A 24,348-nucleotide genomic window follows, 5' to 3' on the forward strand; every position below is an offset into this window, starting at 1 on the left:
AACAGGAACATTTAGCACTTGAAGTTTTTAACAAGTTTGTTTCTAAGTTTAATAAAGCAATTGTGGATATTTTTGTTTAAAAAACCGCAAGTTATTATTTAACTTTTTCAAACTTGTGGACTAAGGGCATGTCACCACAACACAACACAAATTTCACATTTTGGTGGTGCACAAAGCTGCAAGAAAGAAAGGGGGAAGAGGAACAGAAATAACGGTTAAGATGCATCTAGGCAGTTCTTTAACTCTGGGTGCTTCCCAACCATCAATTAAGTCCAGTTCTTAGAGCCACTGTGGTATAGTGGTTAGAGTACTGGTCTAGGACCTGGGAGACCAGGGTTCGAATCCCCACTCAGCCATGAAACTCACTGGGTGACCTTGGGCCAGTCACTGCCTTTCAGCCTAACCTATCTGATGAATTCGTTGTGGGGATTAAATGAGATGGGAAAGAACCATCTACACCACTTTGAGCTCCTTGGAGAAAAAGGTGGGGCATCTAGCTGTATGAAATAAATAAATAAATAAATAAATGGTGTTGTTATTTAAAATTAAGTCCAGTTCTCTGTTTTGGAAGAGACTTGGCCACTGTAAGAAATGACTATCAGCAGTCTTATCAGTGCAGTCCTCTTGATTATGCCAAAAGGGGGCATCAGGTCTCTATAAAAGTAGCAATTTTAGATTGAAATATTGAATTGTGAAATAAATAGATGATAGATAGATGATTGATTGATTGATAGATATCACATATGAGGTCACGCTCCTGCAGGATGTCAATAAATTATAGCTTGCAGGGGAAATGTATCAGCTGCAGCTGATTTTCATGCCTTGCTAAAATGCAGTTGGAGAAAGTACTCTTTGCCTAAGGGATAACTTTGGTTAATTCATAAATAATGTATTTTCTATACATCTTTTATTCCTTAAGAATCAGACGTGAAAAACTCTAAAACACAATCTTAGAATGGTGCTTTATAGGCATTAAAAATGCATACCCTGCTGTCCAGGATATGATTTTAGATGTTTTGGTATGCTATCCAAGCAATTCTGTCTGTTGCTTGCATTGTTTATTAGAAGCAATACCAGCAGAAACTGGGCAACTTTAGATCTGTGAGAGTTGTAACGTTATTTCTTCAGCTTAAATTTAGTAAACACCCTGATTTCATGAGCTGTTGCTGAAGTGCATGATAGCATCTAGTGGGAAGAACTGCAGTGGTCCGTGAGGATCTAGTCATCTTTTCTCACCACTATGACTCATCACTATAAGGGACCAGGCCGCAGCTCAGCCGTCCATGCAGGAGGTCCCAGGTCCAATCCGCAGCATCATGAGGTTGGGTTGCATCAAACCCTTGTCTGAAACCCCAGAGAGCCATTGACAATCAGTAGAGACAGTACTAAGCTAGATGCACCAATGGTCTCTCGACTCATTATATTGATGTATGGAAGCTCCACAGTTCTGCCCCAGAATTGTTGCTATGTCTACAGCTACGGTGCCTGTGGCACATAAACCAGGGGTCAGCAAACTTTTTCAGCAGGGGTCCGGTCCACTGTCCCTCAGACCTTGTGGGGGACCGGACTATATATTTTTTTTTTCTGGGGGGGGGGGTGAACAAATTCTTATGCCCCACAAATAACCCAGAGATGCGTTTTAAATAAAAGCACACATTCTGCGACTGTAAAAACACCAGGCAGGCCCCACAAATAACCCAGAGATGCATTTTAAATACAGTGGTACCTCGGGTTACATACGCTTCAGGTTACATACGCTTCAGGTTACAGACTCTGCTAACCCAGAAATATTGCTTCAGGTTAAGAACTTTGCACCAACAGGACACAGCACACCCCCCTTCACCCCTCAATCCCAATTTCATTTTATTATTTGGTAGATTTACAAAAAGAAAAACGGGGTGCTCCTTTGCCGTCGCTGCTGCTCAGGACAAGCACCGGCTCCCCCTACTCCTCCCTGAGGTCGACGGGACATTCCAGGGATGGTTTTCGTAATTCTGGGACTGCCCCTGGAAAATACGGACACTCGGCGGGTACGGAAGTGGCAGTTGTTTTCTTCCAAAGCTCTTTTAACGTTTGGCATCTTATAACATCTATGCATTCCTGCAGTGACCGCCGCTAACTTGGATGGCTTTTAAAGGGGACTGGACCATATTCAGGGAGAAGAAGTCCCTCAAAGGCTGCTACTTATGATGGCTCTATACCACCCCCAGAATTGGAGGCGGTATGTCTCTGCATGCCAGTTTCTGGGGAGCACAATTGGTATAGAGCAGTTCCCATACAAAGCTAGTTGGGAGAGTTTCGGGCCTTGAAGTTGCAGCAGTGGAAATCCAAAAGCAGACAAGCTCATCTCCCTTTGCTTATTTCTTCCTAGGTATTGTTTCCCTTCCTGTTTCCTGCAGCAGCAGCAGCAGACAGGGCAGCTGTGAGCTGCACACCTTTTTAATTTTGACACATGGGCAGTATATAAATGAAAATAATAATTTCCCCACAGTACCCCAGGGCATTGGAGGGTATTGTGGCTAATCAAAGTGGTGGGTGGTTCGGGGGGGGGTCAATGGCACCGGGGGAAACCAATGCACCTTGCTGGAGTCTCACCTGTCTCTGCAAGTTTGCAGGAAGCTGACATGCCAAGATACCAGGCTCTATTATGCACTTAATCTCTCTCTATGCAGGGTCCATCTACCCTTCTTGGATTTTGCTTTATGCATGTATCTTAAAAGCATTTTTTAAATAGTGAAATAAAAAGCGGGTCTCTTTTACCAAGCTAAAAATGCTTAAACTGTCAGGGCCCATGATATGTGGTAAAGCATAAAATGCAAAAAGCGCCAAGAATTACTACAGTTAGGGAATGTCTAACTAATTTCTTTTATTCTAATCATTATAATCAGCAGGCATCCTAGTTATCAATCATCTCCCAAATCACACTGGGGTGAAGATAATATGACTGCTGTGACTGACTACTGTAATTTGTACATATTAGACAGCCAAGTATTGTTTGTGAAACTCTGCTAATGAAACGTACTCCTAAAGTATAGGCTATCAAATTGAATATCTTTTGCTGTACGGCCACAAAAGTAATTTCTATTAAAGACGCATGAGATTTAATTCACAAGGTAACAAACGACTGTATTTCAAACGCAGACATTAATAGGGTCTATAAATATTCCTATGCTAGCTTCACTTCCCAGCATTAGAAAATAAAAAAGGGTCATTCAATAAGAGAAATTGTAAATTTACAACGAACAATGAAAAACACTTTTAAAAAAAGAAAGAGGAAAGGAAGGGGGTTAAGGATGTAAAAGGACACCGATGCAATTTTCTAACTAATTAATGTCTACTAAATGTATTTTTGGCATGCTAGTATGTATGCTCTCTAAATAGCAAATGCAATCATGCATGAAAAACATTTAGAAAAACAGATTATCTGGAAATATTTCATGTTAGTAAGGGTTTATGCTGGACACCAACTTCCATTAGCCCCAGCCAGCATGGCCAACAGTCAAAGATTATGATGGGGGATGGAAGTCCAACAGTTCCTGGAAGGCAGAGCAGTTGGGTAGTCCTGCTTTTGGCAACCTAAACAACACAAATACAAATATTCACATATGTCACACACTTTCACCAAAAGGACGACTTTTGTGAGATGCTCCCCAAATGCTACAAAAACAATTGCATTATCCTAGTAACTCCAATTTAACGAACAAGAAAAACCCTAGAGTTAATTCCACTCTTTCATATGCACAAAACACACACACACAGAGCCAACCAAGGAAAGAAGCCTCCTAATGACTATGGGTTTTCTCTCTTTTGTGCGCAAGGAAAATGAGGCAATGGTCTCAAAGTGAGCTGGAGGCAAAAAAAATATGCTGCTGTTCAGTTGCTCGGTGAAATACTTATTATGTCACTTTCTGTTTGCAATGTATAACAAGTAGAAGCACAGAAAAACCAGCTATGGAGCAGCACAAGGGCCATTTTAATCCATGGCAAACCAAGAGCAAAAGTGCATGAGCTACAAGAACACATGCCAGTATAAACAAATACCAACTTGTGCTGCTGAACATCAGCTTCTGGGAATCACAAATGGGCAGGATGGCTGTTGTGTTCAGTTACTTCTTTTGGGTTTGCCATGAGCTAATGGTTGGCCACTGTGAGAACAGGGTGCTCAACCAGATGGGCCACTGCTCCAGCAGTCTCTTCTTATGTTAGAGACTTACCGTTCAAAAACATTTTTGCAGTTTGTTGTGCCAATTAGTAGTAGTAGTAGTAGTAGTAGTAGTAGTAGTAGTAGTAGTAGTAATAATAATAATAATAATAATAATATACCCCGCCCATATGGCTGGGTTTCCCCAGCCACTCTGAGTGGCTTCCAACAAAATATTAAAATACAATAATTCATCAAACATTAAAAACTTCCCTAAACAGAGCTGCCTTCAGATTTCTTCTAAAAGTCAGATAGTTGTTTATTTCTTTGACATCTGATGGGAGGGCATTCCATAGGGCGGGCGCCACCACCGAGAAAGCCCTTGGAGCTGGATCTCAGTGTCCGGGCTGAACAATGGGGGTGGAGATGCTCCTTCAGGTATACTGGGCCGAGGCCATTTAGGGCTTTAAAGGTCAGCACCAACACTTTGAAGATACTTTGCACCCTCACCATAAAGGCCCCATAGCTAAGCGTGTGGCAAAGTTTTAAACTGCATGGACGTAAGAACAGCCTGCCAGATCAGGACAGTGGCCTATGTACTCCAGCATCCTGTTCCCAAAGTGGCCAACCAGATGTTGATGAGAACTGCACTCTCCCTATGGGAAGCCCTAAAGCAGGGCCTGATTCCGGCGGCTTCCAGCATCTGGAATTCAGAAGCATACTGCCCCCAACAATATACCCCACCTCGTTTCACTGCCTGAAGCAAAATGGGAATGTTCCACCCTACCGCTCACCCACTCCATTTGCACCACCAGTGGAATACACCCCTCTCACCAAAAGTCGGAGAGAGTGGGGGCATTCTTCAAGGCCTTGGGATTCATCTTCTTTGCCCCAGGATGTGGAAGAGAAGCAGCAACGCTGTGCGCTGGAATGTCTTCCTCTCACCAAAATGTCACTGATGATGGAAGCGGTAGGGTGGGCGGGGCATCACCTCTTGTGCTTCCACCACCTGAGGTGCTTCACCCCATCTCTTGGATGGGCCATGTGAAACAGTGGACTGGTTCACACACAACACTAAACCAAACCATGGCTGAGTGTGAATGAGCAAACGTTACAGCAGGCTCCTTGAGAGCTGTTACCAAGGTTTGCCCTATGGTTTACAGCTCATAATTTGTCTGCAAGAACTAAACCAGAGGCCCAGGTTCAAATAACACACTCAGCCAAACCACGGCTTAGCTCGGTGGAGCTCAGGACCAAAATGACCAGGGAAGAGCAAAGCAGCTGCAAACCCCTGTCCTGGAGCTACACATTTGCTCAATCTGGCCAAGTCATTGTTTGGCTTAGTGTTATGTGCAAACAAAGGCATTAACAGGAAGAATTGTTTTAATCAATGACTGTCACTTATTTTCTAATGTAATATCCCATCACCTCTCAAAAAGGACTGGATACCTCACTGCACACATATCTCCATACGAAACAATGGCAGTGCCCAGGAACCAGCTACACAATAAACTTTCTGGGGACTTCACAGCTGAAACCAGCGTATCACAAATTTCTCCATTATGGAAACCTTCTTTCTCTCTCCCTTGTGACTTTCTAGGGGTTTGAGAGCTTCATATTCTTTATATTGCTTGGCTAGCTATTCATGAACTGAGTAAGTTGAAATGCAAGCTTTAAAGTTACAAAAAGGGCTTGAATTCTAGAAAAGATGGCACGAATAAAAATTACTCCCTAAAATAGAACAATTTTGCATATAGGCTTACAAATGCAACACAAGGGAATTTGTTTTGAATTTCAATATCTTACACAACATTTTCATGGAACGTGGCAGAAAATAAGCTGATCTGAATTGATTTGATTGGTAATTGAATACAAAAACAAAAAAGCTATAAGAACCAGTTCCAGCATAGCATTGTATACATGATTTTACCTTCAATGGGATAATCTATAGTGTATTTTTGTTCTGACCCCACTTTTCAAACACCATTTTGAAGCACTTACTGAGCTCTGATGCACCTGGTTCCTACGTTTGAAAGACAGATTTGTAGAAAAATAATGTTAGGGCCACTTTTTTAGATATATCCCCTACACACACACACAGCCATCCCCCCCAAAGCAACACTGAAAAAATAATGGGCAGATTTGGCTAAGATTTTTATAAAAAAATAAATGTTCTCTTCAAAACTTGTGTTGGGAGAATGAACTCCATACTATACTTGACTGAAAAGCTGGTGTGAGGTGGAAAACAGATTCCCTTGAAAGTGATGTAATTATTTTGTGCAAATTATTTTCAGACAAAAAGTCATAGAAAGGATGCAGTTAGGAATACACCCCTCTCATATTCGCTTCCTAGCAAGCCACCAATGCCAGCCTCCACAAAATGGGAGGGGATGATGCACATCTCATCTTAAGACATATCTATACACACACACACACACACACACACACACACAGACATGAATTGGTGATTCTCTAACACGCAAACCCCTGAAAGTGGCAGATAGATGGCAACAGGACCACGAGAGAAAAGTGCGGAAGTGGATATCTCCCAGGTGAGAGAGAGAGACTGAGAAGAAAAGAAAGCACCCAGATGAGAGATGAGAGGCTCTGTCATTTTCTGTGGTGAGGTAGGATTAAGAACTAGTGTTGTAGAGGGAGAGAAGTATTTGCACTTTGTGCACTATTTCTACACTTTAGGTATGGTGCCGCTGGCCCCCCCGATATTTTTCATCATGCTGCTGTTATTAAATGTTTTATAGTTGTACCTGAGATGAGTAGACAATAACTTACACTATTTATCTTGTATTTCTCAGGGGCTGAGTTGGGAGCTTCATTGCTGGGTTGACACTGGAAATAGGGTGACATTGCTGTTCATTATGTATTGCTTATGCTTATTGCTTATTACAGTGGTACCTCAGGTTAAATACTTAATTCGTTCTGGAGGTCCGTTCTTAACCTGAAACTGGTCTTAACCTGAAGCACCACTTTAGCTAATGGGGCCTCCCCCTGCTGCCGCGCCGCCGGAGCACGATTTCTGTTCTCATCCTGAAGCAAAGTTCTTAATCCGAGGTACTATTTCTGGGTTAGCGGAGTCTGTAACCTGAAGCGTATGTAACCTGAAGCGTATGTAACCTGAAGTGTATGTAACCCGAGATACCACTGTATTATGAATTGTATCTATATAAGTTTTAATTTTTTGCATTTAATGAGCATTCTGTTATAAAACATTATATTGTTTTATTATATTGTATGTTGTAAACTGTCCCGTGGCGTTTTGATGAAAGGGGAGGATATATAAATTTATTAAATAACCCAACGAAAGGAAAGACTAAGTGACATTATGATAAATATCCATCGACACTGCACAGGTCTGTGTTCTGGTATCGTGCATCTGTAACTCAACAGGCATTAAGAGTCTCATTCCACAACGGGATTTCAAATTAAGATATTACATTTTGGAGACAACGCAGCCAAGGTCTGAGTTTTCATGTTCCCGTGCCGTACTAAAATTTACCATGCAACTGTTCATACCACAAAAGGGAGCTCTAAATGTGCACTTATAGAATGCTATCTTCTTACACCACACAGTCAACCTGTGGATAGAAAAGTTCAGAACACAGCAGGTTGCTGCCATCATGATCCAAGGACTCCAAATGCCTGCTGGCAGAGAACAGACGGAAAAGAATAAACAAAACAAGAGGTGTGTGCGTGTGCGTGTGCGCGTACACACACACACACACACACACACACAATCAAACTAGCAACTCAAGTTATCTCAGACACCACTCAGCACTCTTGCTTGCATAACTACACAAACATAATTCTTATATATGTCAACAATGTTCCATCGTCAACCATTTCTCTGGAGTCTCGATACTGGATGCCACTGAACTAAGTCATGGTTTGAGGTCAGGAGACTGCTAAAGTGCATTAGAAAGAGATATGTGTACAGTAATGGTATATTTTACCTAGAAGGTGTTAAAGCATCCCCCCCTCACCCTCTCCCTTACTCACTCTCTTCCTTTGCTGTAATTTTCAGGAAGGGAGAGAGAGTTCAAAAGCCCTTCTCACTCTGTTCTGGTTTTCAAGGTCAAACTACAGCCGCAGGGGCAGCATTGCATAAACAAGCCCCCACCTCAAAAACATGGAGCTACATGTCACATGCAAGTCCATCCTCAGGCTGAAGCATCCGTCCATCAGGTTAGAAAGGAAAGGGAACACAGCCCTCTTTTCTTCCAAGGTAGCATTTTGTTACAAGTAGCATTTTCTACAGTAGCCCTTTGGTCAATATTCTACAGCCAGTTGGAATGGATGCCCTAGATTTCGAAATATTTGAAGGGCTCCAGGTTGGAGAACGCTGCCCTTAATAAACTTCATGGTTTCCTGATATCAGCAATCAGTTACTGATATTGTGGCTGCAGTCTGCTTGCTTCCCTCCATTATGCCTTCTATGCTTTGATTTTGAACTCTGCCTAACCCAACACCCCTTTCCTAATATTTATTCATTCCTCTCCAGTTCTACTCTGTCCTGGGTCATGTATTTCCAGATGCTTACTGGACTATCTGATCATGGCAACTGCATAAATTCCTCAGCAGGATAAAAGTAGGTTGCTGTTGTTTAGTCGTTTAGTCGTTTCCAACTCTTCGTGACCCCATGGACCAGAGCACGCCAGGCACTCCGGTCTTCCAAAAAGTAGGTAAAGGTAAAGGGACCCCTGACCATTACGTCCAGTCGTGGCCGACTCTGGGGTTGCAGCGCTCATCTCGCTCTATAGGCCTGCAGCTTCCGGGTCATGTGGCCAGCATAACTAAGCCACTTCTGGTGAACCAGAGCAGCACACGGAAACGCTGTTTACCTTCCCGCCAGAGCGGTACCTATTTATCTACTTGCACTTTGACGTGCTTTCAAACTGCTAGGTGGGCAGGAGCAGGGCCCGAACAACGGGAGCTCACCCCGTTGCGGGGATTCGAACCGCAGACCTTCTGATTGGCAAGTCCTAGGATCTGTGGTTTAACCCACAGCACCACCTGCGTCCCCAAAAAAGTAGGTAGAGTGGTACAATTTTTAGGAGAATGGTTGAAAAAGTCCCTGTTGAGCCCTGCCACTTTGAAATGCTGCATGGTATAGAAATTCCCATCCCCAAACACCACAGAACCACACTCTCAGCTAAAGGACACAGGTTCAAGACTTTATGGTGACAGCAGCTAAAGATATTATCAGACTTAGACATGCCTACATGGAGTTTATAATGGCCTAAACCAGCGTTTCTCAAACTTGGGTGTCCAGCTGTTTTCGAACTACAGTTCCCATCATCCCTGACCACTGGTCCTGTTAGCTAGGGATGATGGTAGCTGTAGTCCAAAAATAGCTGGAGACCCAAGTTTGGGAAACCCTGGCCTAAACTGAGGGCAAAATATGGAAACTTACAGTCTAGAATCCTGTAAGCGTAAAGGGGAATTGTGACAAGAGAAAGTCAGTAAAATTATAAAAAAGTTTAGTAAACAGTGTCAAGAAGGCTATTCTATCTGTACATTCCTCTGAGGTGAATGTTCTTCTCTAAGGCTTCATATTTGAAATGAAATTTTGCTACAAAGCTGCTTCCTGCTTAACTCTCTTTAAAACCATGGCTCCTTTATTTAAAACAACACCTCTGTTGCTTGTTTGGCCTTAGCTTGGCCATGGTTAAGTCTCTACCTTTCCACCTGAGTGAGGAAGGAATAAAAGAACAAGAGACTTGTCTTATAGCACACCAGACTATTAGTCCACCAAACTCAATGTTGTCAAGACTGATTCAGGCTGCAGACTCCTACATGACATCAAATGTGCTGTGAAGATAAATGAGAAGAACTTGAAAACACTTGAGGTGATGAAACATGTGCAACCGTATTAATGTACAAATCACTTGTAGAAGAAGGGTTCACAGGATCGCATCCACATGTTGAAAGAATGTGTGAAGTGCACTGTGTAATCTAGCCCAACCCACTGCCACACACTTTCCCAACATCCATAGATTCAACGGGCTTTGGAAGAAGTTTGGATCTGAAGAAGAGTTTGGATTCGATATCCCGCTTTATCACTACCCAAAGGAGTCTCAAAGCGGCTAACATTCTCCTTTCCCTTCCTTCCCCACAACAAACACTCTGTGAGGTGAGTGAAGCTGAGAGACTTCAGAGAAGTGTGACTGGCCCAAGGTCACCCAGCAGCTGCATGTGGAGGAGCGGGGAATCGAACCCAGTTCACCAGATTACAAGTCTACCGCTCTTAACCACTACACCACACTGAAGTTCTAAGCCGATATAGATGTACATGGGTGGAGCTCCTCAGTGAAAGAGACTCTGCCCAACTGCATGGAGGGGTTTGTGTGAATTCACTTACGAGCCAAATTCCAACCTGCCTTGTCTAGCCTGAACTACAATGTCCCCACTGTGGAAGGGCATGTGGATCCAAAATTGGCCTCCACAGTCACTTACGGACTCACTGTTAAAACCGTGTTTATGGAAGACAATCTTGGCTACAAGTGATCGCCAAAGAAGAAGAAGACAATGAATCGAACTCCAGTTGAAGAGCCACCTACCTGAGCTTTGAAAAACTTGACATGAAGATTAAACATAAGCTTTAATGTGTTGTAGAAAAGGCCGTTAAATAACAAAATTCATATGTGATGTAAATTTTAATATTTGCACCTTGTTCATAGTTCACAGGATTTGAGATCAAAACATTCTTTTACTTCCAAGCCGAAAAAGAAGGTTGGCTGGAATCCTTGAGGAAAGGCAGCGAAGCCCCTGCAGAGCTATTTTCACAAAATTGCCGCTTGGAGTGTGTAACCACATTCTGAAACAAAGTAAGCTAAGCACCTACGGACACATGCAGCTTGCAGCTGTACAGATTTTTCTTTATATTTAACCTTGTAATTTTATTCATTCATCAGGTCAGCGGTACTGACAGCTGCTGGAAGTGACATTTCTGAGTGGAATATTCGGAGAACATTTAAAAATATAGTCCACAGTCACAATCCGCAATTGAATTTTACCCAAGAAGTTGCCACTCAGAACCCCGACTGTTTACATTCCTCTCAAATTCTAAAAGCAGCTTGGAAACTGGTACAAGAGCTTCTTCTTTTTTACAAAACTAATAGGGGGAACCTAGGAAGCTGCCTTATACCAGGGGTCCTACAAGATATCTTGCCCAGTATTGCCACCATTTGCATGTAGCACTAAGCCATAAAGTATGGTTTAGTGAGCCACAATGTGAATTAGTTGTGTGCTAGTGTATGCAGCCTGAACACCCCTGCTTTCCTCTTCCCTTCACACAAGCAGGCAGACAAACCATGAAGGGACCAACTGAAAAAAATTCTGCCATAACAAAATTCTTGACTCTTTTAATGTGCCGCAAAGCTCTCTGATTGCCCATACGTTTCATGGCTCTGTTTTTTTAAATTGTAATTGTAAATATCAACGTCTGCCTTTCTTTATAAAACTGCAAGCCACCTCACAGGCCCTTCTAAGGGCTGAACGGTGGGATATGCACTCATTGCTAACAAAATAAGGGTGCAATAACATCTTATTTCACTCATTTCAATCCCAATGTACTGGCTGTTGCCAATTGTCCTTGAAACCTAATGAACTGAGTAAGAAGACTTTAATATGGCTAAGGCTAAATTATTAAACAAGACCCAACAAAAACCAACAAAAAAACCAACCCTGAGGGTTCTTAATTTTTAAAAGTGCCACCAATAATTACATGGTACAATGTAACACTAAATGTAGAATATAAATATAAAGAAAAGATTTGCAGCTATTGCTAAAGAGTTGAGAGAGAGCAGTAGTGGCACAGAATACGGGTTTAGGAAAGGCACTTTTTTCTCTGCCTCGGCCTTCTCTCTTGCCATGCGGTGCCACTTAAATGACACTGTTAACAATTACTAAGATAACGTTCTCTGCTGCTCAAGAGGGCAGGTCTAAAGTTGGCTCAAGTTACAAGAGGGTAAAATTCTGCTTGATCATTAGGAGAAATATTTCGACAGTAAGAGTAGTTGTACAGTAGAACCTATTCCTTAGAAGGGATCCCCTTTCTGCAGCTCTTCAGCCTAAGGCTGAATGGCAATCTGTAGGGAGGCTATACAGCGGTACCTCGGGTTACATATGCTTCAGGTTACATACACTTCAGGTTACAGACTCCGCTAACCCAGAAATAGTGCTTCAGGTTAAGAACTTTGCTTCAGGATGAGAACAGAAATCATGCTCTGGTGGTGCGGCGGCAGCAGGAGGCCCCATTAGTTAAAGTGGTGCTTCAGGTTAAGAACAGTTTCAGGTTAAGAACGGACCTCTGGAACGAATTAAGTACTTAACCTGAGGTACCAGTGTAGTATCCTATTTTACAGAGAACAATTCTTATCTGAAGGAACCTTCTTTTTGAAGAGCTGTGTTGTCCAAGGTTAAAGGTAAAAAAACTCAAAGGAGAGCAGAAGCCTTGCAATTGCCCATCAACAGCACCTGCTAATCTTCCTCAGTACGGAAAGAAATAAACTCCATTCCTATTTAAATTCTAATGATTATTTCGGCACCTGTATCAATATGTATAAATTAGCATATGCAGATACTATGCTAATCAATGTCCTTTTCGGTGATGTGTAAGAGGCCACCATATTAACAAGGTCTCACAATGACATGTTTTAAAAAATGTACAGGGTAAACTATGTCTGGCACTAATCGTTATTAATAGCTCTGAATTACTGGTGATTCGATGCCTTGTATTTTTGTATGCAAAGGGGTATGTATAAAAGCAGCAAGTCCACGGGGTAGGGTGGGGACTTCTTTTTTAATTTGAAGTTTCCAGGCAGAGATTACAGTGAAATCTCAGTAATAGTAAGAATATTTCCGTAATGCTGCATAAAACAAGGTTAAAAGGAGCATTCAACCTGTAATAGCTTAGGGAGAAACCTTTTTATTTCATGAGGTCTTCCTAAGATATGGTTCACTAACTCCCACTCACAGTGAGATGCTTCAGCATGCAATATGCAGCAGAGATTACAACCACAATGGAAACCAAATGGAGCATAGAAATAGCCTACAGGAACTCAGGGAAATGTATTCTGATATTCAGCATGACTTTCAAAGCTTTGTGATATTTGAAACTCTAAACACTGGTCACTTAATTCCCCCAACCCACCCCCTTCGCAAATTTAGCTTCCACTAGTTTTTACTTAAAAAAAAAAAAATCAACCAAACTAAACTTTTAAGCCAAGCAGTAAAACAGAGCAGTGATATGGAATCATATATCCATAGACTCAGTAGAGTACGTGCTGTATGGGTATTGTAAAAGTCCATTAAGCAGCCTTTTCATAGTAGTGAGAGGTAGGAGTGTGGAAGTGGATCCAGCCACTAGGCCAAATCCCGACCTCCCAAAATTCCAATTCTGGCAAGTGGGAGGAGCCAGAAGTTGGCCATGTCAGGCTAATATGACCCACAGTATAGCGTCTCCAACAATAGAACACTGAGACCAGAACTGCCCCATAGCTGAGGCGACTGTAATTTGTTTCCCAGATTTCCAGAACTATTCTATTCTCCGTCTTCATTTCCTATGTTGCAAGTCTCAGGCATGCACCTTAGCCAATTGGTGCATAGTACATGGATATTGATATCATCTGCTGGTAGCCTAGATACGATAGTAATATTCAAAGTCTCCTATCCACTCCATGATCCACAGTTGGCGGATGTGCTTTTCAGCTAAGATTGGGTCCTAAAGTGGCTTACAGATAAATCCATCAGAAGATGGAATTTAAGTAAATGGGTGAGTGTGTATGTATAGAGACTGGGAAAGAAGGTATAATAGTGCATCTCACAAGTGCTCCCCCCCCCCTTGCCTAAAAAATGTTTAGGGATACTCTCATTTTCCTACTCATATTGAAGTACTGCCCCTCAATGAGGCCAAACTTAGATTCACAAAATGTTTAGGGTTATGTGTACCCCTGCGTCCCCCCAGAAAAACCCACTGCATCTCACTATTCCAGTTTTGTTGACTATTGGTTTTATTAAACTGTTTATTGGTACATATGGGCTATACATAAAATAAACAGTAAACAAAATACATGAGTATCATTTTTTTTAAATTCTTGTTTATTCCTAACTGCAGAAAGCTAGCTCAAACCAGAACCCCGCCTGTTTCTCTCTCTCTCTCTCTCTCTCTCTCTCTCTCTCTCTCTCTCTCTCTCTCTCACACACACACACACACACAGGGGGTGGGGAACTATAGAAACAAAATATAGTTCATGCTTACTTATTTATAAGGCTCACACATATGGATGGGTAAGATCTTTGGATCTGCGACTAAACTACACCAGAAGGTTTTAGATTGTATAACAAGGCCTGACATTGCTGAAAGGCGTGCTACAAATAACCTTTATGGTTTCACTGAACTTAGAAACCTACGCTTTCCAGGCGAAACAGGATTTTTCCATTGATTAAGGTTCTATGGTTCACCAGGATGGTGCTGTGGTGAAAGAAGATGGTGATACTCCACGCTGATGGTGGCAGCATCTGGGAAACCAATGCCACCAATCTGGAACTCCACTGGCTATGTGCCTCACCCTGCCGCACCACTATGCAAGGGAGCACAGCAGCATTCTCCAGCCCCCACCCACAACTTCTGCTATCTATTTAACAGTGATACAGGACACCTTTAAAAGCAAACTTTCCTGAGGCATTGTACGTCAAAAAAATATATTAAAATACAACAGAACACAAGGAAAAATGATCAAACACGAATAAAACCAGCAGTAGCAAAAGCACACCCTACCTGAGTTCATGTGTCTAATCAATTTATATCGACCAAGACTCACAACAAATCTTTTCCTACAACACATTTTAGAGCACTGCTCCTTTTTATTATTGCTCCTAAGATCTATTAAGATAAAAACACAGTTCAATTGTGTCTTTAAAAGACACATTCATGACTTTAAATAAAAGACAACTTCTTCTGGAAATAAAATAGACGCCACATGTATATCAGGTGGCAGAAGATAACAAATATGAAAATTTCTTAACCACCTGCCATCGCAAACTGACTCCATGAAATCTCTGCTGCTACATGCTTTTTTTTATATATACACCTTATAAATGTCTATAGACATATATAACTGTGGAGGCAAGTTTCACAAAGTACAATATTTTCACCTTTCTGTCTCTGGTATCTCTGACTGAATTAATTTGGCCAATTACCTTCCTAGCTGTTGAAACACTTGGTTTAATGTCAAGTGGTTTATTTTTAAAACTAGACTTTTTCAAATGAATGGAAATGAATAGAAAACAACATTATAACCAAAGTGAGTATCAAGTCAGAGACAGAAAGCACACCTACAAAAGTAAAATAATGCCTGGTTCAAAAAGCAGTAATAAAAGTGATTTTTGTTTAGCTTCATAGCACAAGTGACAAAAAATACAATCCCCAAAAATACAATCCCATTACACTATAGTGTAACTTATGTAACCTATAGGTTGTATCCAACTTTTGGTCATGTATCAGAACATCCCCTACATCTCCTTCCCCCACATACCTTATTCAAATCTGCTCTGGGTTTCACTGCAATTTTCTGGAGCAGATTTGGTGGTGGTGCAGAGAGCATGTGGGGTGGAGCTCCATTGCATGAGAAGAAATTGCTTCACTCTAAGGGTTAGACTTAACCCTATGCTCCTAAGAAAGAATGTCCCTTTCCTACTATGCCACTACAATCTCCAAGATAAGTCAAGCGAAGCAGTGAGAACGCTGACAAGCAGAGAAAGATGCCCTTAATGGCCGATCTTCCAATCATAGCTGTCAACCTTCCCTTTTTTTGCGGGAAATCCCTTATCCCAGTGCCATTTCCCGCTGCTTCCCGCTGCTATCCTGGATTGTTAGATATCCCGTAGACTGTCCCTGGGACAGGTGAGGCTGCTGATCCCTTATTTTCAAGGCTGCTGATCCCTTATTTTCAAATCTGAAAGCTGACAGCTATGTTTCCAATGATCTTTCAGCAGAAAACCATCTTGCCATATAAAACAGAAGAACTTTTAGAAAATTATTTCTATCAAGCATATTTACTGATTTGGGCCAGATGTTGGTATGTTTCCCTTGCTATATTTTATCAATTGTGGTAAAAAGAAATTGAGCCCTTAAGGAAGTGTGGATGTAAAAGCAAATACAATGGCTAAGAAAAGACTGGTGTTTTTCCCAAAAGTTTGAGTATTGTTTGAGATGTGTTCCACTGAAAGGCATAGCTTATGTGCACCTGAATTTGCGATAGCCTATCGGAAGAAGGTTGTACCGTCACTTTCACCTTAATTTATCCTTTACTCAGAAAAGGAAAACCATTTCTCCTATATAATGAGACAAAGAAGCTGAACAGCCCTTCAATTTGACTTGACCTGTCAGCCATCATAAGCAGCGGCCCCTGTAAAGTACCGCAAGTCCTCAGGTGTGCTGAACCTGTAAATGAGCTAACTGAACATTCACATTCTTTCAAAAAGCATTTTATAAAAAGGGGCTCCATAAATCCACTGACTTGGAAAACCTGATTTCCTTGAGATATTTAGTTGCCATGACAATTTATAATAAGATGCTACTACAGTAAGAGAGAGAGAGAGAGAGAGAGAGAGAGAGAGAGAGAGAGAGAGAGAGAGAGATTGGGGAAGGAGGGAGGGAGGACAGGAAAACTGAGGATATTGATTAATATGCTGGCAAGTTGCATCTGAATTTAAAGTTTTCTTCCAGCCTAAGAGGCCCGTTAATATTTCAAGAACCTGAGCTACATGCTTCAATAGCAAGGTAAGTTCTATGATAAATGTGTTCTCCAATCTGTGCACCAGTCAAGCAGCTATAAAAATCAGAATAATTCATGCAAAGATTTCCATTATGTTTCTAAACACACTTATTTACATTTTAAATCACACAGCAGACAATAGAAAATATCCTTCATTTAGACAGGTGTGAATGAGAAAACAGATGCATCCATTAAAGCAGAACCAATTCAATGAATAACAACAACAACAGTAATGATAAAGAAAGGAGGTGTGGGGAGGGAAAACTTTGCCACCTCTTGGCTTCACAGAGTTTGGGTCAATGAGCAACTTACCTGAAAAAACACAGCCATGGCTCCTATTATTCTTTTCTCTTGGACCGCTGTCCCAAAGCTGTCAAAATCATCAGGATTGTAGAAATAAATCTGCATCTGTGGAAAAATGGAAAGAATTTTACTTTGCTGCAAAATTGACTCCAAGATGGGACAATGAATAATGCGTTGTTTGTAGACCAGGGAGGACCAAGATGAAATCTTTGGCTCAGTGATGTTTGAACCCCCAACCCCGATGGCTGGAACAAGTTCCTAGGGTGAGAGAGCATGGATCTAAGTGGGAAAGGCAAAGTCAGAGGAAGGTTGGGAATGGAAAACCTCCATGTGTTGGAAGATGGTCTACATGCTGGATTTCAGGTAAGGCAGTAAAGTAAGAATAAATTGACTAATTTGTGGTCAAGGGCACAATGGCCATTTTCTTGCGGTGCCTCAGCAGGAATTAAGTAACTAGCCACAACTCGGATGATTTTGCAAATGCATAAATAATAGTTATTATTTGTTGCAACATACAGAAAATGAAAGTAAGTGTGCCAAGCTCATATCTGGGGCGACTAAGATGGCTAAACCTACCATAAATAAAAGAATTTTTATTTCTTTATTTCCTTTTTTCCTTTGTTGGGGGTGGGTGGGTGGGATGGATATTTGGTTGGGGATTAATTTTAGTATAATTGTTCTGTTCCATTTTTTTGTTGTTGTTTTATTGGTTCTGTATAGTTTGTGTTTTGTTTTAAGGGGCGGGATCAGGGCTGCCTGGGAGTGGGGCCCCAGCCAACACGATGGCTGGGACAAGTTCCACAGGGGGGGAAGCACTGGGACATCCAATCTCGGTGATCATGGGCAGGAGGCGGAGTTACACTAAGACCAGACCATGTCATTACCGAGGAGGCAGGTTTAGTCGTTGTTTGAAGACTATCCCTGCCTCCGGGTCTGGCCTTGACCGGATGGATACTGGAATCAACAGGGGAAACCCACATGACCTGAAGGTGTTGCTGTGTAATGCCAGGTCAATGATGAATAAAACCACTGCCATCCATGACCTGATTGTGGATGGAGGATTTGACCGGGCATGTGTGACAGAGACCTGGTTGGAGGAAGCAGATGGGCCTGTCCTTGCCGCTGCTTGCCCACCAGGTTTCTCTTACGCACAGCAACCCAGGTCATGTGGGCGGGGAGGGGGGGTTGCAGTGATTTTTAGGAAGTCACTAGCTTGCACCAGGCGTCCTACTGGGAAGATCCAGTTTTCTGAGTGCATGTTCTGGAAGCTGGGCAATAGGGGCAGTACAGGATTCCTTTTGGTGTACCGACCTCCCCGCTGCACCAAGGATTCCCTGTCTGAGCTGCTTCAGGTCGTGGCGGATTTTCTCCTGGAGACACCTAGTTTGGTTGTCCTAGAGGATTTTAACATCCATGCCGACACGACCTTACAAGGGGCTGCTCGGGACTTTGTGGAAAGCATGGCCTCCATGGGGCTGTCCCTGAATAAGTTTGGCCCAACTCATAGTCATGGACATGCCTTAGACCTGGTGTTCACCTCTAGTGACGTGGGTGATCTGACACTAAGTAAAAGTGAAACAAAAGAAGTGCCATGGTCAGATCACTTCCTGGTGCAACTGGACTTCTCCGTGACCCTTCCCCTCTGCAGGGAGGTGGGACCAATTTGGATGGTCCGCCCCCGCCACTTAATGGATCCAAATGGTTTCCAGAGAGTGGTAGGGGATGCTTTATCCCATGTTGATGGCCTTTCAGCTGATTCCCTGGTGGCCCACTGGAATGCGGAGTTAACCAGGGCTATCGACTGTCTGGCTCTGAAGCGCCCTCTCCGATTGCATGGAGCCCGGACAGCCCCATGGTTTTCTTCGGAGCTGAGGGCGATGAAACAATCACTGAGACGGCTAGAGCGTCGGTGGCAGAAAACTCACTCCAAATCTGACCGGAGACAGGTTAGAGCTCAACGTCAAGCCTACCAAGTGGCGATAGCGACGGCGAAGAAGACTTATAGAATCATAGAGTTGGAAGAGACCACAAGGGCCATCGAGTCCAACCCCCTGCCAAGCAGGAAACACCATCAGAGCACTCCTGACATATGGTTGTCAAGCCTCTGCTTAAAGACCTCCAAAGAAGGAGACTCCACCACACTCCTTGGCAGCAAATTCCACTGTCAAACAGCTCTTACTGTCAGGAAGTTCTTCCTAATGTTTAGGTGGAATCTTCTTTCTTGTAGTTTGGATCCATTGTTCCGTGTCCGCTTCTCTGGAGCAGCAGAAAACAACCTTTCTCCCTCCTCTATGTGACATCCTTTTATATATTTGAACATGGCTATCATATCACCCCTTAGCCTCCTCTTCTCCAGGCTAAACATGCCCAGCTCCCTTAGCCGTTCCTCATAAGGCATCATTTCCAGGCCTTTGACCATTTTGGTTGCCCTCCTCTGGACACGTTCCAGTTTGTCAGTGTCCTTCTTGAACTGTGGTGCCCAGAACTGGACACAGTACTCCAGGTGAGGTCTGACCAGAGCAGAATACAGTGGCACTATTACTTCCCTTGATCTAGATGCTATACTCCTATTGATGCAGCCCAGAATTGCATTGGCTTTTTTAGCTGCCGCGTCACACTGTTGGCTCATGTCAAGTTTGTGGTCAACCAAGACTCCTAGATCCTTTTCACATGTAGTGCTCTCAAGCCAGGTGTCACCCATCTTGTATTTGTGCCTCTCATTTTTTTTGCCCAAGTGCAATACTTTACATTTCTCCCTGTTAAAATTCATCTTGTTTGTTTTGGCCCAGTTCTCCAATCTGTCAAGGTCGTTTTGAAGTGTGATCCTGTCCTCTGGGGTGTTAGCCACCCCTCCCAGTTTGGTGTCACCTGCAAATTTGATCAGGATGCCCTTGAGTCCATCATCCAAGTCGTTGATAAAGATGTTGAATAAGACTGGGCCCAAGACAGATCCCTGTGGCACCCCACTAGTCACTCTTCTCCAGGATGAAGAGGAACCATTGATGAGCACCCTTTGGGTTCGGTCAGTCAGCCAGTTACAAATCCACTGAATGGTAGCATAGTCAAGACCGCATTTTACCTTCTTCTTTACAAGAATATCATGGGGCACCTTGTCAAATGCCTTGCTGAAATCAAGGTAGGCTACATCCACTGCGTTCCCTTCATCTACCAGGCTTGTAATTCTGTCAAAAACGCAGAATTTAACGCAGGTTTAACGCAGATGGGCAGCACATGAGGTATAATTTGCTCTGAATGTGCTTTTATTGCTGCTTATTGCTATAAACTGATTAATTCATGAACACTTGACCCAGTGTTGCATGGTTTTCTTGCTGTTCAGCTGGAATCTAAACAGTCGCTGGCTTACCATGATACGTGAACCATGCTAAGCGTTACAATTCCACTGGGTTAACCTGGAGAAAATTCTCTCTTTCAGAACTGAAAGGTCTGGATCTCTCTCTCTCTCTCACACACACACACACAGACACACACAAACTAAAAAGTAGTTTCAACTTGTATGCAACCAAGTTACTCATAAAGTCTCTCTTTGCTGGTAAACTGTAGCATCTAATCATGCCGTCATATGAATCCAGGTTAAAGATGGTGGAATCACATGACTGCTTAGAACACTGCAGCCTCTTTTTTGCAGGCTCTATATTCTGCCATGCTCATGATCGCTGGTTGAGTAACATGAGAAATGCTCCCCAGGGGAGAGACATGTGCAGCCTCCTCTGATCCAAGTATGCATCAGCATAGTATGGCTATGAAAACAACACCTCAAGGTTTCGAAAAATAAAGCTTCTATTTGAAGATACCTGCCGCTCTTACAAGCACCTGATCGTTGGCTCTCTGCAGACGGTTGGGCATCACGTATTTTTCTTCCATATCTTTTATGTACACAGAAGACACACGCATAAAACAAGGTGGTATGTTCAAGTAAAAACTGCAACCAGCCAGATTAGTTGTCATGGAGCCACACTGCTGAGCTATGGTGATGTATGGCTTACGCAAATATGAAAGCAATCAAGAAACAGCTTTACTCCATCTGCTCTCCTGCAGGAGCCATCCTAATTTATTAAGAGAAATGCACTGCAAATTAGGGCCATACATATAGGTGGCAACATGTGGCTGGCTTTCTGTGCTATATAACCAACACCTGTGCATTGACTTGCTTTGAGTGTGAGCAACACCTGCAGTTCCATACCATTCCTCTATCCACATGAGAGAGCTTCATTCATATTCCTTATCTTCTAGTACTTTGATAAGCGATGCCACACATTTTGGCAAGTTCCAGTACTAAATACCTAAATGCCCCTGTTGGTCTGCAGCAAATCTAGGCCAGAACAGGAGCAGGAGTTCAAACTCAACTTCTTGAAAGACATGCAAAACAGGAGCACTGCAATGTTTCACAGCTGCCATATTCTATCTCAATCCTCCTCTGGAGCCTCCGCATGAAAAAAGAGGCATGTTCAGTTAACTTTAACAATCATAGCATCATTTCCAATAACCTTACCAGCACATTGTTCACTTCCTAATATTTCAAAATAACCCACTTAATGGGTTTTAATTAGATTTTATTTCAACCATCTTCCTCAGGGTAAGGTCACATGCTGGGCTGTAACTACGAAAACCAGAGGTGTGCATTGTTTCAGCAAAGATACTCACGATTCTGAAAATGGTACTGACAGGGAATTGCTAGATAACCAAAAATTAGTGCTACGTTCTTGGGCCATCCTTATATTTATATCTCCTGACAAGTACCAATGGGAATTCAGCAGAAAATACATTTGCCTGGAAGAGCTGGAGGATAAATTTTAATTGTTTTGCCTTCATATCCCCAACCTCATAGATCCCTGGCAATCTCTTACAAATTAACAGCCTCCAGGTTTGGACAACACTCAATTTTCAACATGATACATTCATGCACTGATATTCAAATTCAAAACAATTTGGTTTCAGGTTGGATTACTTGAGCTCCATTTATATGAAATAAATAAAAATCCCAAGTAATGACCATAAACTACATTTTTACTTCCCATTCAGAGAAAACTAAAACAAAGTGTCTAAAATATTTGTAATATTATGCAGAAGACAACAATATGTGAAAGAAAACAATATTCAGTAAGCTTGGCATAGTCTGTAGGATGCCAAAAGCATTCTAGACCATCTTTGCTGGTAACGTTAGAAGGAAATTAATTTTTGCAATATTCTTTTGGGTAAGTGAGGAAAGGGGCATTGATTGAGAGCCTTTTTTTTTTACCAGTGTAATATGCTATGGGTTGCATCCAACCAGAATACACAGAGTAGGCCTGTTGAAATTAATCTACCTTGGTTAGTCATGGGCATGAATTAAAAGAGTTCTACTCTGAGTAGGACTGGAACTGAATACAACCCAAAGGGTTATATTTTAGGGGGGTTTTAGCACTGGCCCTCATAACTGTAGATTTAAGGTTATCATTCACTCATCCCTCCCAAGCATAGGAAAATTAAGAGGAGGTTTCATATCCTGACTTTTAGACTGCACCAGCCCACATGAGGCTTACTTTAGCATTGGCCAGAAATGTGGAGTCGCAGTGGCACGGTAAATTGTCCTTGCCTCATAGCCAGACATTCTGGACCGCCAGCTCCTCATTCAAATGCTGTTGCATCACACTGAGGGGGACTGATACTGTGATAAGGTTACTAGGCTACTAGGCTAGAGAGTCGAAGGCCCAGACAAAAATGTTGTCTCTCACTCTTTCTGGACTTGCCATTTCTAGCACCAGCATTCTAGCCTTGCTCAACATACCGGCAAATAAGTAATTTAATAAACGAGCAACATAACTGTTCAGTTTTTGCTTCTCATAAGGAAACTTTAAAGGATCACCCTGGAACCTCCCAGAATTCAAGGAAGTGAGGAAAGCAAAGCGCTATACTGTGTTTTATATGCCTTCTCCTTATCTGACCAAATATGAAAGCATCTACATGGAATCAGGAATTCCAATGTACTTCAGCTATAGGGAGTTTGCCATTATCACTATTACATATCCAGAGGTATCATATAATTTAAGTTTTAAAAAGCTGCAAGACTTCTAAGACAGCCAACATTATAATGAATCAGTCAGCTAACTGCAGAGGCAATAATTAAAGAGGCTGTTGGAAAGCCAAAATATTTTGGGAAGAATACAGGGCTAAAAAAAGGACTCCAAGTTCAGAATACTGAAGAAAGTAGTCTGAACGATTTGCTTTGATTCAGTGGAGCTAACTATTGAACAGACTAATCTTTAATTATTATTACCTCTCCCAGCTGCAATGTAGGAAGGAATTATTCTCAACCACCATTTGCTGCGGGATGTGAAATCTCTTGCTTGGAACCAAATTGTATGCAAAGCTTCTATATCCACGTAACTAATTTCTTTGTGAGGTTTTAAGCATGGCAAAAATATTTGGGGAATTCAGAGTTTTATCACGGTGCATTTGATTACTTGTTCTTGTGAGAAAAACAAACAAACACCAGCATGACTTTGCAACCTGACTCCCATTTCTGAAATAAATTTAAAAAGGTTGTTGGAATACCCTCATCTGCCAACTGCATTAGAGCTTGTGGGATTTGCAGGCACAATCCCACAGAGTTCAGCATGCTCAAATCCACCAGTTTCCCCCCCAATGAAGTCACTGCACAAGTGGAATGGGACCACACCCTCAGCTCTGCTCTGGTTCTTCGTCCAACCCTCCAGAGTAGATTTGGAGCATATGGGAGGCACATGGGAGGAAGGAGAAGAAGGGCAAGTTCTCTTGTGTGGGTCATTCCGCTTCCACAGTTACTTTGTTGGATTTTAGTGGATTGAAGTATCTTTAGCACTGTGGTATTGTGACTTCTATTATTAGTGATAAAATGCTAAAATCTGGAGGACCAGACACTTCAGTGGTTTTTAAATTAGTGGGCTTAGTGACAACATTCTAAAATTTGGAGGAACAGAAACTTCAGTGGTTTCAGAAATTGGCAAGGGGAGTTGCTAATTTTTATATCCTACTAGATGTGCAAAGGAAGGAGCAATGTTAAAGTTATTTTTTCTGCCCTTCTCTAGCATGTACAACACCATACTTTCGCCAGGGACAGTGAGGGTCCCTATT

General features: G+C 42.3%; 1 protein-coding gene across 7 annotated transcripts in view; it reads right to left on the reverse strand.

Moving 5' to 3' along the window:
• The window catches only part of PTPRG (protein tyrosine phosphatase receptor type G), a 537,375-nt gene that overhangs the window by 172,220 nt on the left and 340,807 nt on the right, over positions 1–24,348 (reverse strand). For all 7 annotated transcript variants that reach the window (XM_053378352.1, XM_053378351.1, XM_053378348.1 and 4 more), the window contains one exon: positions 17,248–17,343. In XM_053378352.1, the coding sequence (XP_053234327.1) occupies positions 17,248–17,343 (96 nt within the window). The remainder of the gene's footprint in view (positions 1–17,247; positions 17,344–24,348) is intronic.

This window comes from Podarcis raffonei, chromosome 2 (assembly GCF_027172205.1).
Source record: "Podarcis raffonei isolate rPodRaf1 chromosome 2, rPodRaf1.pri, whole genome shotgun sequence".
Classification (NCBI taxonomy): Eukaryota; Metazoa; Chordata; class Lepidosauria; order Squamata; family Lacertidae; genus Podarcis; species Podarcis raffonei.